The 17,468-nt window shown below is 40.3% G+C and overlaps 1 protein-coding gene across 7 annotated transcripts in view; it reads right to left on the reverse strand.

Annotated features, from left to right (window-relative positions):
• rfx3 (regulatory factor X, 3 (influences HLA class II expression)) overlaps positions 1-17,468 on the reverse strand; it is a 334,648-nt gene that overhangs the window by 121,763 nt on the left and 195,417 nt on the right. For all 7 annotated transcript variants that reach the window (XM_063068987.1, XM_063068991.1, XM_063068989.1 and 4 more), the window contains one exon: positions 3,558-3,816. In XM_063068987.1, coding sequence (XP_062925057.1) covers positions 3,558-3,816 — 259 coding nt within the window. The remainder of the gene's footprint in view (positions 1-3,557; positions 3,817-17,468) is intronic.

Consider the following 17,468-nt stretch of genomic DNA (forward strand, 5'->3'; position numbering starts at 1 on the left):
CTAATGAAGGATAGCACATCACATGCCTTCTTAACTACCCTCTTAACTTGCGTGGCAAATTTGAGATATCTTTAGACTTATACCCCAAGATCCCTTTGTTCCTCCACACTGCTAAGAATCCTGCCATTAACCTTGTACTCCACCTTCAAGTTCAATCTTGCAAAACATATCACCTCACATTTTCCCAGATTGAAATTCATCTGCCACTTCTCTGCCCAGCAACAGCAGGGGGTACCATAACATTAGGACAAGAACTGTTAGGATGGAAAACAGGTTCTTCCCCCAGGTCGTAAGAGAACAGAACTCCCTGCCACCACCAAGGTATCATCACGCATGAAATGTCAGGAGTGTTATACAGTCTACTTTTTAACTTGTGTCACAAATGCACCCTATTTTTTGTTCACTTACTAGTGATAATATTAATTTATGTGTTATGTGTGTGCTATATGTACTGTAGTGTGCAACTTGATCCAGAGGAACATTGCTTCATTTGGCAGTATACACACGTGTTTGAATGGCAATAAACTTGAACTTGATCTTGAATGATCTTCTACAACATCCACAACACCTCTAACCTTCAGGTCACCTGCGGACTTACTAATCCACCCTTCCACTTGCTCATCCAAATCATTTGTAAAAAATCTCAAAGAGCAGGCACAGGAGTGGTGACTACTGTCCACGCAGAATGCCATTAGTCTCCAAACTCCAGGCAGAATACACTTTATCTACTACTACCCTCTGTCTTCTGCAGATGATAAAATATTCAAGTAATATTGTTTTTTAATTTTATCTGGCTGTGTTTTCTCATTTAAAATTGCTGTAATTTAATAAACAGATTCTGTGTGTAGATGTTTCCCATTCTCTCTCTTGAATTAATTCACCAAAGTCTTCCTACCAATCCCACAACACCATTTCATAAAAATGAAAATTAATATAATTTCTACAAATTGTTAGCCTAAACATCAGTCCTCAAATGAAATAAGCCAATATTATAAAATTCTGTCACTGAAGCCAAACAACAGCATAGTGATCTGACAGTAAGTATAAGCATAATTATAAGGTATTACAGAGGTTGAAGTCAATATTGTTTACGACCGTTTGTGTGTGTAAAAAAAAAACTTGCATATGGCATGAAGGATTCCTAATCTTAAAGTCAGTTCGGTGATTATATATGCAGAGCAGATCTTTTAAGTGACTTATTCTAAACATATGTTAAGCCCCTTGAACATTTTAGTTAGAAAACACGCCAACCAAAAATTTATTTGGGAAAATGCAGGATCAACTCCAGCTCAGGATTTTATAATGCATTTGACTAAAAATAAAATATATTAAAAAAAAAGCCCTGCTTGTAAGCCAGGAGAAATAAAGTCCCGGGGACTGCTCCTTGCATACCTATTCACTGTGGGGACCATCCTACCACCTAATTTAAAAAAGCAATTTACAGTATATCCGTAAAGGTTTTAATGTGGCTGAGACAGGTACCAAAGAGCAGCTGTGTACATTTTGTTGGTGAGCATATCTTCGAATTTGCACATTCAGTGGTTTTTGCAAGATGTAGTAAGTACAAATAAAATCAGGTACATATTCAAATCAAGTGAAAAGTCAAATAATGGCATCCTCCTGTCTATTTCTATCAAGGAAACTTTAGTAACAAGTATATTAGATGTTTTCCAAAACAAATAAATCTTGACCTCCAATTAGTGATTTAAGAGCTTTGGTCTCTAATTCCTGCTCTACCATCCAATAAGATCAAGCATGACTCTTTACTGTAGTGCCACTTTCCCATGCTAACCCCATCTTCCTGGATTTCCTTAATTTGCAAATATTTATTGATTTTCACCTAAAATATGCTCTGCTATCAAGACTTCATAGCCATTTTGGGTAGAGATACCAAAGGTTCATTGTCATCTTGATGAAGAAATTTCTTCTCAGTTCACTCCTGAATGGTAACCCTTATTTTGATTGTAATCCCTGATTCTTGACAGACCAACCTGGAGAAACAGCATCCTTGCATTTACTGGGCCTAACCCCACAAAAATTAGGCATGAGATCATTTCTCATTCTCCAAAATTCTCCAGATTATGGACTGAGTGTTCTTAAGAGATCCATCAATCTGGTGAACCATATTTGTACTCTCTCTATTCAAATATATCCTTCCTAAGGTAATGACAGGTGCAGTTTTATGAGAATACTGTATAATTTCATGGCATTGTTTTAATATACACTCAGGGGCCACTTTACTGGGTATACCTGTACACCTGCTCATTATGCAAATATCTCATCTGCCAATCATATGGCAGAACTTAATACATACAGTATAAGCATGCAGACATGGTCAAGAGGTTCAGTTGTTGTTCACAGCAAACATCCAAATGAGGAAAAAATGTGATCTAAGTGACTTTGATGATGGAATGACTGCTGGTGCCAGATGGGATGGTATGAGTATCTTAGCAACAGCTGATCTCCTGAGATCTTCACGCACAACAGTCTCTAGAGTTTATAAAGAATGATGTGAAAATAAGGAAATCCAGTGAGTGGCAGTTCTTGGGCAAAAATGCCTTGTTAATAAGAAAGTTAGAGGAGAATGGCCAGACTGCTTCAAGCTGACAGGAAATTGACAGGAACTCAAATAATCACACATTTCAACAGTAGTATGCAGAACGGCATCTCTACATGCAGAATACATCAAAGCTTGAAGAGGAGGGGCTGCAACAGCAGAAGACCACATACATACACTTAGTGTCCACTTTACTAGGTACAGGATGTATTTAATAAAGTAACCACTGAGTGCATAGTTATATCTTCTTGCAATAATGGTTAATAAACCATCTGTTGTCCTAATTACCGGCTGCATTTGTAAATTAACTTCCAGTGATTCGTGTACAAAGACATCAACATATTTCAATTTCTCATTATTTATAAAAGTGTTTTGATTTTCTTTACCAATCCCCACCCTCAAGGCGAATGAACTCTCATTTTTCCACAATGTTTTCCATCTGCACCATTCTTATCCATACACCTGGCCAGCATATATCCTCGAATCTCCCCGCATCCTCATCACAACTTAGATTGCCAGCTAGCTTTGTATCTGCAGCTAACTTGGATACCTTGCAATTGGTCAGTATCATTGATATCCATTGTGAACAGCTAGGAGCTTGGCACCTGTTCCTGTGGCCTCCCAAACTAATAATGATGCATTTTCTCTTACTTTTTCTTTTCTGTCAATTAACCAGTTCTCAAGCTTCTGCTCCCATCTTCTCTACCTTTGGCAAATACATTTTAATCTTTCTAATGCTATTATTTTTATAAGCACCACACTTCCAGTTTTTGTAGCAAAACATTCTAACATTTTATCTACAAATGATGTCAGGCAAATTGGTCCATGATTCCATATTTTTATGGTTGTGGGAACTGTTCTAGGATGTTTTCAATGTGGGAAGATGATAATCAGTGCACCACCATCTCCATCTCTTTCAAACCTTGGAACACAGGATACAATTACAAATTAAATTTTATAGGAAGCCCCATTCCATGCATTATGCTCTGCAAGTACTTACCGTGGCTGGAGAAGCACGTGTTGTGTGGCTGACTGGGTGATTGGATCCATCCATTGACCCGCCTATAAGATAGGCACCCCCTGAGCTGCTGATTATCTGACCGCCTGTGACACCCATCGGAATACCACCAGCACCGACCATATTGTGGGACGAGACAACTGTTGTCACCTGGGCGGAGTTTCCTTGGGAGTCAAAATATGTTCCTCCAGTGTTTTGGCTATACATTTGGGCCTCCGAGTAGGGGTAGGTAGTTGATCGCCTAAAGAAAGACACCTCAAGGTCAAAGGCATTCTTGTATACCAGAATTTGTTTGATTAATAAGTCATCTAAGGGAATAAACAGTTTTAAATAAAATGCTAAAAATAATTAAAAGCTGGTATTTAAACATTTCAATATTTTACTGAGACAATATGGTTTACAACATTGTGTCAATTTGTAATCTAATCCTGACAAGTTTATTGTTTGCACTAATTTAATTAAGTAAATTACTTAAATAAATAAATAGATTGTAATTTCACAGTGGAAAACATCCATATCTAACAACAGAAAGTCTGGAGAAACAAAACCACTGATGTCTGTAGAATGTACAAAGACAATTAATTGTCAGTAAATCAGTTACACCCAGGGGTCAAATCATGCTTATATTAAGCACAACGATTATCATTAAATTTTGAGTTTCTTTCCAGTATTTGCAGTCATATAGTTGTACTGCACAGAAATAGAACCTGTGGCTCATCAAATCCTTGTCACCCTTTTTGCCGATTTACACTAATTCCGTTTATCTGTATTATGACCACATCCTATGACTTGTCTATTTAAATGTCTGTCCAAATGCTTAGGAAGTGTATAATTGTATATGATTCCAGCACCTTTTTGGGCAGCACATGTTAACCATTATGTAAAAGTCTTACCTTTAAAACTCCTATCTCTTACCTTAAAAGTTTGTTCTTTTGTTTTAGATGTCCCTATAATGAAAAAATATTTTGTCTATCTACCCTTTCTATGCTTCTTTTACACAGTGCCTATGAAAAGTATTCACCCTTCTTGGAAGTTTTCAGGATTTATTATTTTACAACATTATATTACAGGGAATTGAATTTGGCTTTTTTGACACTGCTAAACAGAAAAAGACTTCTTGAAAAGGGTTGTTCACTCACAATCCCCATGCAATCTGACAGAGCTTGAACAGTTTTGTAAAGAAGAATGGGGAAAAATTGCAGTGTCCAGATGTGTAAAGCTTATAGAGACCTATCCACATAGACTCAAGGTGGTAATTGCTGCCAAAGGTGCTTCTACTAAATACTGTCTTGAAGGGAGTGAATACTTATGCATTAAATAATTTCGTATTTTAAATTTGTAATTAATTTAGATCTCGTGATAATTGAGATCTGTTTTCACTTTGACATGGAAGAGTCTTTTCCTGTTGATCAGTGTCGAAAAAGCCAAATTAAATCCCCACCGTGATTCAATGTTGTAAAACAATGAAACATGAAAACTTCCAAGTGAGCTGAATACTTTTTACAGGCACTGTAGTTCCATCAGATCACCTCTCAGGCTCTTTTGTACAGGGAGAGGGGGGAAGGGAGGACAAGAACAGCCTGTTCAATCTCTCCATACTCCATATAACTAATTAGACCATAGAACATAAAACCATAAGACATAGGAGCAGAACTAGCCCATTTATTATCCCGCCTTCTTATTATACCATTGTACCCTGACTAATCAAAAATCTATCAACCTCTGCTTTCAGTATACTCAATGAATTGACCACCAGAGCCATCTGTGGCAATGGATTCCATAGATTCACTACCCTCTGGCTAAAGAAATCTCTTTTCATCTCTGTTCCAAATGGATGTTCTCCTATCTGGAAGCTATACCTCTAGTCCTAGACTCCCCCACCACAGGAAATATCTCCACATCCACTCTACCTAGGCCTTTCAATATTCCACAGGATTCAATCAGATCCCCCTTCATTCTTCTGAACAGTGAGTACAGGCCCAGAGTCATCAAATGTTCCTCAAACATTAACACTTTCATTCTTGGAATCATTCTTGTGAATCTCCTTTGGACCCTCTCCAATGCCAGCATATCTTTTCATAGATAAAGGTCCCAAATCTGCTCAATATACTCTAAGTGTGGTCTGCCAATACCTTATTAGGCCTCAGTATTACATCCTTGCTCTTATGTTCTAGTCCTCTTGAAATGAATGCTAAAATTGCATTTGCCTTCTTTACCATCGATTCAACCTGTAAGTTAACCTTAAAGGAATGCTGCACAAGGACTCCCAAGTCCTGTTGTACCTCTGATTTTGGAATTTTCTCCCAATTTAGAAAACAGTCTATGCCTTTATTTCTTCTACCAAAGCGCAGGATCGCACAATTCCCTACATTGTATTCCATCTGCCACTTCTCCCAACCTGGCTAAGTCTTTCTGCATATTCCCTGCTTTCTCAACGCTATCTGCTCCTTCACCCATCATCTGAAAACTTGGCCACAAAATCATCAATTCCGTCATCCAAATCGTAAACATATAACGTGAAAAGAAGCAGTCCCAATAACAACATCTGCAATACACCACTAGTCACCAACAGCCAACCAGAAGCCCCTTCTATTTCCACTCTTTGCCTCCTGCGAGTCAGCCAATTTTCTATCCATGCTAGTGTCTTTCCAGCAGTACCATGGGCTCTTATCTTGCTAAGCAGCCTCATGTACAGCACCTTGTCAAAGGTCTTCTGGAGATCCAAGTAAACAATATCTACTGATTCTCCTTTGTCTATCTTGTGTTACTTCTTCAAAGAATTCCATAGATTTGTCAGACAAGATTTCCCTTTAAGGAAACTATGCTAACTTTGGCCTATTCATGATGTGGCTTCAAGCTCATCCTTAATAATAGACTCCAAGTTCTTCCAATTCAGGGAACTCCATCCTGATGAATCTCTTTTGCACTCTCTCACAACCTTCAGGTAGTGTGCCAACCAGAACTGCACACAATACTGAGTACAGCCTAACTAGTGTTCTGTAAGATGTAACATAATATACAATCTCTTGTATTACATCACTGGATCCATGAAAGCAAGTACACCATTTGCCTTTTTCACTACCCCACTAGTAACTTTCAGAGAACTATGAACTTGCAACCCTCATTCTCTCTCTTCCTCAACATTCCTTCATGCCCCACCATTTATGATGTATGTGCCATCCCTATTTGACTCCCCAAAATGCACCACCTCACACTTGGAGGATTAAATTCCATCTGCCAAAGCTCCGCCCAAGTTTCCAACTGATCCATATCCTGCAGTGGCCTTAGATAATTTTCCTTGCTATCTACTACACCACAAATTTTTGTGACATTCACAAGCCTATTAATAATTTTTGCTACGTGTACATTTCAGCCTTTAATATATCCGATAAACAACAAAACCCAGCACAAATCCATATGTTGAATAACTAGTCAGACTTCCAATCAGAAAAATATTCTTCCACTACTACCCTGTTTCCTATCAGATAGTCAAAGTTCAAAGTCAACTTATTATTAAATTCACCAGATACTCATTTTTTTTTCAGGCATTCACAGCAGAACAAAGAAATGCAACAGAATCAATGAAAAACTACACACAAAGACTGACAAACAACTGATGTGCAGAAGGTCAACTGTGCAAATACAAGAAGCAAATAATAATAAATAAATAAACAAACAAATAATACAGCAAACATTAGTTGTAGAGCCTTTGAAAGTGAGTCTATAGGCTGTGTTCAATGATCAGTTCAGTGTTGTGATCAGTGAAGACGTCCATGCTGGTTCAGGAGCCTGACAGTTGAAGGGTAATAATGGTTCCTGAACCTGTGGTAGGTGACCCAAGTCTCCTGTACCTGCTTCCTGATGATGGCAGTGAAAAGAGAGCATGGCCTTGTTGGCGGATGCTATTTTCTTGTGGCAGTGTTCTTTGTTGATGTGTTCAATGGTGGGGAAGGCTTTTCCTGTGAAAAATATACCCAATATCTTGACCTCCACAGCCATCCGTGGCAATGAATTCCACAGATTCACCACACTCTGGCTAAAGAAACTCTATTTAATCTCTGTTCTAAAGGGACATCCTTCTATTATCCTGTGGTCCCAGACTTTCTCACTATTCTTTGAGATTCATTTTGAAACTGGAATATAAGAGGAAGGACATGATTAATATAAGGTATTGGTAAGACCACACTTGCAGTATTGTGAGCAGTTTTGGGCCCCTTATCTATGAAATAATGTGCTGACATTGGAGAGGGTTCAGATGAGATTCATGAAAATAATTCTGGGAGTGAATGGGTTAACATAACAGGAGCATTTGATGGCTCTGGGCCTGAACCATCTCATTAAAACCTATCAAATACTGAAAGGCCTAGATTGGATGGATATGAAGAGGATGCTTCCTATAATAGATGTCTAGGACCAGAAGACACAGCCTCAGGATAGAGAGGTCCATTTAGGACAGAGATGGGAAGGAATTTATTTAGCCAGAGGGTAGTGTATCTGTGGAATTCATTGCCATGGACAGCTGTGCAGGCTAAGTCATTGAGTATATTTAAAGTGGAGGTTGATATGGTTTTGATTAATCAGCGTGTCAAAGGTTAAGGGGATAAGGCAGGAGAATAGGGTTGATAGGGATAATAATTCACATATCGCCTACAAGCCTCTGTCTCTACACTCCCCTCTCTCTTCCCTAGCTAATTCCACCTGCTCATTATCTCTAGCTGTAGCTGTGATCTATAGCCTCTGTCTCAGAGTTCAAAGCAAATTTATTATCACACATGTCAACATATATAAACCTGAGATTCATTTTTGAGGGCATACTCAATAAATCCATAACAGAATAATAACCATAACAGAATCAATGAAAGACTTTCAACCAGTGTTCAAAAGACAACAAACTGTGTAAATACAAAAAGAAAGAAAGAGAGAATAATAATAAGTAAACAAACAACAAATCTTGAGAACATAAAATGAGGAGCCCTTCGCCCCTCATTTTCACTTCTCCTCACCCCTGTATATTCTCAGTTCTGATGCTGGGTTGTGATCCCACATCAACTATCCCTTTGCTTCCAGAGATGGTGCTTGACCCACTAAGATTGTCAAAGAGAGATCACTGTTCAAACCTTTCTACGTTTTGTATGATTAGGAAGTTGCATTGATACTGAGATATTCAAACAACTGTTAAGGTTACCCTTCTCTTTATAATACTAAAGGTGTGCAGAAGATGCAAACTGTTGTATGCACTTACCCAATCAAAATCTCCATTTTATTAATTATCAACAATTATCTTAAATTTCACTCCACAATACTCTGAATGTGACACAGATTGTAATAATTTTGGTTTTCAGAAGCAATAGAACTCCAAAAGAAATTTTTACAGTGATAGTACCTGCATTAGGATTCAAAATACTAAAAAGGCTACACATTTTTTAAAGAAAAGGTTAGATACACTTAAGAGGAAACATGATAGCTCTTTAAAAAAACGAATGGCTTTGGCAGGACAGATGTGGAGAGAAAATTTTAGTGACTTGTGCAAAGCACCATAAATAAAAGCTAAATGCAGGGTACGTTCTAAAGCAGGGGTCCCCAACCCTTTTTTTGCACCGCGGACCGGTTTAATATTGACAACATTCTTGCGGACCGGCCGACGGTGGGGGGGGGGGGGGGGTGAGGTGATGTTCAAGTAGGGTTGCCAACTTTCTCACTGCCAAATAAGGGACAAAGTAGCCGTCAATACCGGACACTTGTGTTTACCCCGACAAAGACTACTGTGACCATGAAGCCTCGCGCAGGCACCCGTGTGCGCATGCTTGACATGCACATATGTGACGTGCGCATGCATGTACGTGCCGGTTTCTTTCTACAAATCGGTTTTGGCTTAATCTTCCCGATTCTGTTAAGTGAAACTACACTGTACACACATTATTTCTACTTTATATAGGCTGTGTATTTATCATATCGTTCCTGCTTTTACTATATGTTAGTGTTATTTTAGGTTTTATGTGTTATGATTTGGTAGATTATTTTTTGGGTCTGGGAACACTCAAAAATTTTTCCCATATAAATTATTGGTAATTGCTTCTTCGTGTTACGCCATTTCAGCTTACGAACGGTTTCGTAGGAACGCTCTACCTTAGCGGGGGAAATACGGGACAAGGGCGGTCCCGTCCCGTATGGGACAAACCAATTTAGCCCAATATACAGGATGTCGCGGCTAATACAGGACAGTTGGCAACCCTATGTTCAAGCTCAACAGTGCATGACAGGGAATGAGGAAAGGTGCAGCTGACTCATATCGTTTCATATCGCCAAATTACATCGTTTCCTCGCAGCCCTGTAGCACATGCTTTGTGGCCTGGTGGTTGAGGACCACTGTTCTAAAGATAATTATTCCTTCAAAGAAAGCCCAGTGTTTTAGTGTAAGGGATTGCACATCTATCACAAAGATGAAAAAAATTTTCACTCGGAGGGTTTTGAACCTTAGAAATTCTCTATTCCATGATCCTGTGGAGTCCAAGTCATTGAATATATTCAAGGCTGAGACGGACAATTTTTGTATGATACAGGAACTAAGCACTATGATGATCAGGCAGGAATGGGAAGTTCAAAATTAGATGATGGTCTTAATGACTGGCAGTGACCACATAAGCTATTCCTGCCCTTACTTCATATGTTCCTATTTAAATTCAAAAGGTAAATAAGGACATATAGTGTATCTTTACACAGAACTAACAGAATATGGAAATCACTGCAACACGTTATTGAAGCAAATAAATGCTTTTAAAAGGAATGCAGGTAGATTCATAAGAAAAGGGTTCAGGAAGATTGTCAGAAGAATACATTAATGATTCGACTTACATATGAACATAAGTACAGACCTTTGGGGTTTCATGGCTTGCTTCTGTATTAGGCACATTTTGACAATTCTACATTTAACATGTATGGAGACAATGGCAGATATCTGGGGACCTACTTAACATGGCCATCCTAAACAAAAATACAAATATTACATACAAATCATAATACAGAAATATTTAGCCTAAAAGATTGCTTAAAATCTTTACTGTCAAAAAGGTCAACGTCTTAATCATATCTACCTATCAAATTCCAAACACAGTGGATTCCGGTTAATTGGGACACATCAGGAATGGTACATTTTTGCCCAATTAAACGGCTGTCTCAATTAGCTGAAGTTTCAAGGAAATTGTTAAAAGGCAAACTATTGTAACTGAATAACAAATTAAGTATTTAAATGAGATACAGAACAAATTAGGACACTACCAATACTATTACAATACTATAAAACTGTGTATTAGTTCCTAATAGTTATCAACAGAGGAATTTATCCAGTGTACGCTGCTGTGTTCTTTTGATTGATTGTAAATGAAGAAAATCAGGGCAGACACCTAATGTAGATAATGGACTGCATTGATACAATGTTTTCGAGGATTGCATCCTCCAAATCTTAATTTTCATTAACATTCAAGATGATCGTTGATCTTCAAATTCTGCAAAGTTCCTAACAAAATGTCTGCTTTTAGAATACAAACACAAACACATGCAACTGACATTAGTTAGAAACTGTTTGGCAACAGTCTCTTGTCCCAATCAAGTGGCAGAGTTTCCCAAATTAACAAAGTAAATTCCAGCTATTTTCTCAATTAGTTTTTGTTCTTAAAGAATTATCTCAAACAAACGATTATCCATGACTAACCAATAGCCTAATTAACCGGAATCCACTTGTCACACCTTGCTATCGAATGTGGGTAAGTGTGCCCAATGAGGGTCATCAGTTGGAAAAAAAGATGGTAGTAAGCCGCAATGGCACGTTAGTGTGAGGGGGCTTTATTTAGTGCCAGCTGAAAAAAAAATGCAAAAACTCCCCAAAGGTTGTGAAGTGAAATATTTACAAATAGACAAGTGAAAACAAAAACTTACAAATATAGAGAGGCTTTCTCCAGGACACACTTGTCCTTAACTTTCCAATATAACTATTCACCAACCGTCAAATCCAACCTCCACACCTCTCCAGCAAAGTCAGACTGAGGGTTTAAATCTGCCTGTGTAAAGTGCAGTGTGCCTGCTCCCACTAACCAGGCATTGTTCTAGGACGCCCCAAACTGTCCCTCGGGTCTTTTGGGCCGTTCTGCTGTCTACAAATTGGTGTAACAGTATGAGTGAAAATAAATGAACCTGTTTGGAATGCCTGTGTCTAGAGTTATGAACCAGTAGAGCACGCTAACTGAAGGGGTTGTTTTGATTAGCCAAGCTAGCGATTCTTTTACTGTTGGGGTGTGTAAATGATAAACTCCTGAGAACTGCAGAATGGGAGGGGAAAGTGTGTGAACTACTGGGGAAACTAGACTAGGGACAGAACGAGGAGGAGTGACCAACCGGACAAAGGGGCAAGGTTAGCGGGAGAATTAGCATTGCCAACCTGTTCTGTCACATCACCCTCCCCCACCTCTTCTGGATTGCACAATGTGGGCAATCGGGAGATATAGTCTGCCATGACATTGTGCTGACTTTTCTTATGACAGATGCTGAAATGGAACGGTTGTAGGGCCGGGCATCATCTCATGTTGTATGCATTGTGGTCTTTCATGGCGTGGATTCAGGTGAGTGCTCTGTGGTTGGCTTCCAGAATTAATTCTCTGCCTAGAAAGAAATACCCGAGGCTCTCCAAGGCCCATTTTATGACAAGAGCTTCCTTCTCAACAGCGGAATACCTTGCTTCCCGTGGTAGCAGCTTCCGACTACGGTACAATGCCGGCTGTTCTTCTCCCTCTTTCCCTGGGCCAGGACTGCTCCAATCCCCACTGCTGAGGTGTCGACTTGGATGGTGAATGGTTTGGTGAAGTCTGGGCTGATGAGGCTGACGCTAGCTTGGCTAATCAAAACAATCCCTTCCGTTAACATGCTCTACTGGTTTATAACTAATAAAAATAAGGATTCCAGACAGAGGGATTCCAAACAGTTTCATTTATTTTCACGCACACTCACACTGTTACATCAGCTTATAGACAGAACGGCCCCAAAAGACCTGAGGGACGGCTTGGGGCGTACTAAATTAATGTCTGGGTCAGTGGGAGCAGGTGCACTATACACTATGCAGGTAGATTTAAATCCTCAGTTTGGCTTTGCTGAGAGGTGTGAAGATTGAAGTTGACGGTTGGTGAATAGTTATATTGGGAAGTTAAAAACTGTGTGTTATGGAGAAAGCCTCTGTATATTAGTAATTTTTTGCACATACATGTTTGTTTCCATTTGTTTATTTGTAAATATTTTTTACTTAACAACCTTTTTGCAGCTTTTGTTCTTTTTGTCATTTTCACCCTTTTTCGGCTTACCATCCTACCGCTGCCACCATCTGTCAGATCTCGCTCTCAGGTGTGGTAAGCATCCCCGACAAGGGTTACCAGTTGAAAAAAAGCAGATGGTAAGCTGATACAGCACGTTAGTGCAACGGGGTTTTATTTAGTGCCAGAGGGAAAAATAAGTTTCTTAACTATACATCTTGGTGGACTGCCCTAGCAGAACGAATGCAGCACTATGCAGACACCAGCAATACTTGAACCATCTACAAATCTCTGCACGTAGTGTATGGTCCAACTCGTCATATTCAAGCCCTCATACACTCATCTGATGGCTCCAGCCTGCTGACAGACAAGGAAGCTATCAGGAGATGGACAGAGCACTACGAGAGCCTTTTCAGGGATAATCATCAAGTACAAAAAGCATTCATTGAAATGATCCCCCAGCACGAGGTCAGGCTTAAGCTTGATGACCTGCCAACTCTGGATGAGATCAAAGCCGCAATTTGCAAGCTGAAATGCCACAGAGTCCCAGGCATTGATGGGATCCCAGTAGAAGCATACAAAGTGGGGGGAGACATTCTCCTGAGTGAACTCACAAATGTGCTCACACCCTGTTGGGAGAAATGTTCAGTCCCAAATGACCTATGCAACACTGTAATTGTCTCCCTGTATGAGAACAAAGGGGAGAATTTGGATTGCTCAAACTACAGAGGTGTTACCCTGTTGCCCACCGTCGGGAAGATCCTCAGCAGAACTCTCTTGGACAGAATCATCCCTAGCATTACCGAAGGCGACCTCACAGACAGTCAGTGTGGATTCAGAGGGACAGAGGCACATCCAACACGATCTTCGTCTTGTGCCAGATACAGGAGAAGTGCCATGAACAGAACATAGTTCTTTGACCTGATCAAGGCCTTTGATACAGTCAGCCATGTTGATCTCTGGAAGATTCTGTCAAAGCTCAGCTGTCCCCCTAAATTCCTCACCATCCTGCAGCAGCTCCACGAAGGCCAAAGCAGTCAGGTTAAACACAACAATGACCTGTCTGACCCATTCCCCATCAGTACCAGTGTGAAACTAGGCCATGTTTTGGTACAAGTACTCATTGCCATCTTTTCCAGCATGATGCTACGGGAAGCGAAAGAAACCACCTCAGAGAGCATCTACATTTGGCTTCACACTGATGAAAATATCTTCAATCTCCGCTGCCTTCTCACCTGATTGCAAGAGCCCATTCTTGAGCGACTATATGCGGTCGACTGCACTCTCTCACGCACACCAAGGACGCGCTACAGGCTGCAGTCACTCAGTTCGCCAAGGCTACAAGGGCTTTCGGGTTAACCGTCAGTCTGAAGGAAACAATGATCCTCCATCAGAAACCCCCTCGTGATGTTTACAACCCACTTCAGATCACCAATGACGACCACAGTTACACGTTGGGCAATCGGGAGAGATAGTCTGCTATGACATTGTGCTGACCTGCCTTATGACAGATGTTGACCACACACTCTCAACCACAGTTGAGCAGTTCACCTACCTGGGCAGCGTTATCTCCAACAATGCTATGGTAGTAAGGGACATTGATAATCAACTCACCAGAGGCAGCAGTGCCTTCAGGTGCCTCCAGAAACACATGTGGAAGAACCATCTCAGCTGCATCAGTCCACAAAAGATTCCAGGTATACAGGGCAGCTGTCATCACAACCCTGCTATACGGCTCTGAAGCCTGGGTCTTGTACTGTGAGCAAATCTGGCTGCTCACGCACTTCCATCAGCACTGGTTCAGTTCCATCATGGGTACCATCTGGCAGGATCGTGTCTCCAACCACAAAGTCCCGAGAAGGCTCAACTTCCAAGCACGGAAGCCACCTTGCTGCTCAGGCCACGTGTGTGGTACGGACAAGTTCAGGGTACGGACAAGTTCAGGTTACTGAAAGCATTACTCTACGGAGAACTCTCTGAGGGCACGAGATCGTGGTCCCTGCAAAAGAGGTCCACAGACCAACTTAAGCAGTAGCTCTCTCAGGCAAACATCGAGGTGAACAAGTGGGAGCAGCTGGCTTGAGGCAGACACCACTAGACAACACTGATCCATGGAGTAGCCAGGAATTTTCAGGAATCCAGAAGAGTGACTGCTGAAGAGAAGAGGAGACGCAGGAAGGATCCCACTACCCAACTGCCCACATCCCAGGTGTTCGTGTCCCTACTACTCCAGTCTGCAGATCCAGAATTGGCCTCTACAGTCACCAACAATCATGCTGTTACTTCTGAGAACTCTTCTTCCCTCCTGATCTTCACAAGCGAAGAACCAGCCGTCATCGTATCTAAATTTGCCAACCTCAATTGTTAAGTTTGCTAGTGCATTTGATGAGATGACAAACCTTGGAGAGACAAGGTTCCCTTAATTTCTCTCTACATTTAATTTTATATCCATTGTTTCCTCTTTATATACCCTTCAAAAAGCCAGCAATACGACCCGACTGTCTAAGAAATCCCCAGGTTTGATGCTTCCACTACAACTCCTCCTGCCAGGCAATTAAAAATGTATAAACTACAGATTTTCTGAAGCACTCTTGTTTCAGGACTTCGTTAATCACAAATGTAATACTATTATTTCAGAAGGCTAGCAGAGAAGGAAAAAAAAAACAGGAAGTTATCAACTCCTTAACATCTGTACTGGAAAGATAATTCAATCTATAATTAACGACAGTGAGAGTAAGCACCTGGAGAAATCTGACCTCATTATAGGGTGCCAATGAGAATTCGTAATAGTCATAAAGTAACCTGAATAGCAGTCAAGAAAATATCTGTCACTGGGATTTATAAGGATTTCGAAACAGAATTGAGTAAGGTTCTACTATAAGTTAAAATTTAAGTTCAAGGAAATGAAGTTAAATTATTGAACAGGTTAGGCAGTAAAAGGCAGGGAGCTGAAATACTCGCCACGTTTGAACTATCATACGATGCCCTTACTCCTCAGTTCCAAACACTTACAAATGCTCTATCTTTTTTGAAAGAAAGCATCTGCTTAGATTATGGTGTGTTGTGTCAGGAAACCGGAGTGACCTTGCCCTTCACATTGAGCTGAGGTTGATTCTGTCTCTTGCAGCAAAGAACCACCCTTAACCTGATGTGGAGAGGTTGACTGTGAGGCAGGGTGAGTAGTGCAGTTACTGAGCTCTGAGATACAGGCCTCACGGCTGTAGGTTCACTAATGTGATGAATATTGGCATACTAGGCTCTACCAGCTGCTACACTATATGCTGATGGACTCCATGAATCCTACAGTCTCTGTCATCACCTCCTGTTGGAATGATGAGACCTGCTTTTTCCTGCCTTTTTTTGTTTACCTGCACAGTTGTCCCTAGACTGGAGAGTTCTCTATGTTCAGTTTTGTATGCCAAGGATAGTATGGGACATGAAGAAAATGGAATTAGGAGAGATGTCATCAGTGAGTCAAGTATATGCAGAACAGGCTCAAAGAGGTAAAAGGACTACTTAATTCAGAGCATCTAAAGTAAAGGATAACATACAAATAGTTCGTCAACAGTTTTCATATATCATAACTTGCCAGAGATGATGATCATGCTAATAAAAGGCATTGCAGCAACCCTATCAGCTGCTGCCCAATAGCATCCAGAGCAAATAAAATGTACAGGTTTGTTCGCCATCTTTATATTGTATAAACAACTTTATTTCATTTCTTCAGGTGGATACTGGCTTGAAATCTCAAACAGCTGAACAACTAGTTTTCCTACATTAGTGATCTCTACTGAGGGTCTCGAGGGCAATACAACAGGACACCTGAATACTCTAAGCATTGGGATAAAGGAAAATAACTTTAAAGGTCTTCCTATTCCAAGCCATGTCGGTTTCACCTAGAGATTTATTACTATCCTTTGACCAGAAAGACAGCAATGGGACGTCCAAAGAGCTATGAATAATGTGTAACACAGAAAATGCTGGACGAACTCAGCAGGTCCGGCAGCATCTATGGAGAGAAACATTTCAGGAAGGGACCCTTCATCAGGACTTCAACTTTTTATTGCTCTCCATAGATACTGCCTGACCTGCTGAGTTCTTCTAGCATTTTGTGTGTATTACTCTGGATTTCCAGCATTTGCAGAATCTCTTGTGCTTTCTGTGAATAATGAGTCACTGAGTTAATTCAAGGTTTTTTTTGTGCTTTCACTGAATGAAAACATAATCAAGTGAGGAAGTATAGTTAATGTAGAGGACCAACAGTTATCTTACCGAGTGCAGGAACATGTTCGAACAGCCAGACAGCCTACTTTTATTTTTTGTTACGTAGATTATAGTCACATCCATTCAGAAGTTCTACCGCATCAAAATACTTGGGATTTATTATCAGCAAGAACAGAATGCCTTTTGTTCTCACACTTTGGGAAAGTTAGAAGCATAAGATCAAATCAACTTGGATTTTGTTTATATTTGTGTAAATGTTGGGGTGCTGAGCACAATATTAACATTTACAGAAGTCATACCCCTGAAGCCCCTTGATATTACTGCTGTCATGAGAAATCCTGCTTCTAAAATCCTTGGCTAGTAGAGAAGGGAGAGC

The sequence above is a fragment of the Mobula hypostoma genome, chromosome 16 (assembly GCF_963921235.1).
Source record: "Mobula hypostoma chromosome 16, sMobHyp1.1, whole genome shotgun sequence".
NCBI classification, from domain to species: domain Eukaryota; kingdom Metazoa; phylum Chordata; class Chondrichthyes; order Myliobatiformes; family Myliobatidae; genus Mobula; species Mobula hypostoma.